This window comes from Pteropus alecto, unplaced genomic scaffold (genome assembly GCF_000325575.1).
Source record: "Pteropus alecto unplaced genomic scaffold, ASM32557v1 scaffold59, whole genome shotgun sequence".
Classification (NCBI taxonomy): domain Eukaryota; kingdom Metazoa; phylum Chordata; class Mammalia; order Chiroptera; family Pteropodidae; genus Pteropus; species Pteropus alecto.
Window position 1 is genome coordinate 3,810,036 of NW_006443292.1, and position 775 is coordinate 3,810,810.

General features: G+C 71.2%; 1 protein-coding gene across 1 annotated transcript in view; it reads left to right on the plus strand.

Moving 5' to 3' along the window:
- SYNM (synemin) overlaps positions 1–775 on the plus strand; it is a 22,435-nt gene that overhangs the window by 19,522 nt on the left and 2,138 nt on the right. Inside the window, exon 5 of the mRNA XM_025041233.1 lies at positions 1–769. This exon is cut by the window's left edge and continues 1,055 nt beyond it. Within this exon, the coding sequence (XP_024897001.1) occupies positions 1–769 (769 nt within the window). The remainder of the gene's footprint in view (positions 770–775) is intronic.

The window sequence follows — 775 nt, forward strand, 5'->3', positions numbered from 1 at the left end:
GCCGCCGCCGCCGCCCCGGGGGCTCGGGACTCACGTGGAGGAAGTGACGGAGGCAGGTGACTCGGAGGGGGAGCAGAGCTACTTCGTGTCCACCCCAGAGGAGGGCCCCGAGCACGACGTGGGGCGCGGCGGGGCCGAGGGCTCGGTGTACGGGCAGATCCACATCGAGGAGGAGTCCACCATCCGCTACTCCTGGCAGGACGAGATCGTGCCGGGGCCTCGGCGACGAGTCAGGGGGGACGACGCGTGGGGCGAGACGGTCGTGAAGCCCCTGGACGTCCCGGCACCTCCTCTGGAGGGGGACGTGGGCCCTCCCTGGAAAGAACAAGCTGGAAGCGGCGAGATCCACGCCGAAACCACCGTCATCGAGAAGGAGATTAAAATCCGGCCCGCGCTGCACACGGCCATCAGGAGAGGCGACGGGGAGCCCCGGCAGCGGCTGGCCGAGGTCATCGGGCAGCTGGAGGACAGCCTCCCGGAGCGCGTGCGGGAGCAGCTGGCGGCCGTCACCCGCGAGGGCCGCGGCGGCCCGGGGGCCGTGTCCGTGGACGTGAAGAAAGGCCAGGCCGCGGGCGGCGGCGAGGCCGTGACCTTGGTCGCCCAAGTCAACCTCTCGGAAACGGTGGACGCTGATCGGTTGGACCTGGAGGAGCTGAGCAGAGACGAAGCCGGCGAGATTGAGAAAGCCGTGGAGGCGGTGGTGCGGGACACTCTGGCCAAGCGACCGGGGCCGGCGCCTGGAAGCCCGGACAGGGAAGCCGCAGTGGCGGCCCCG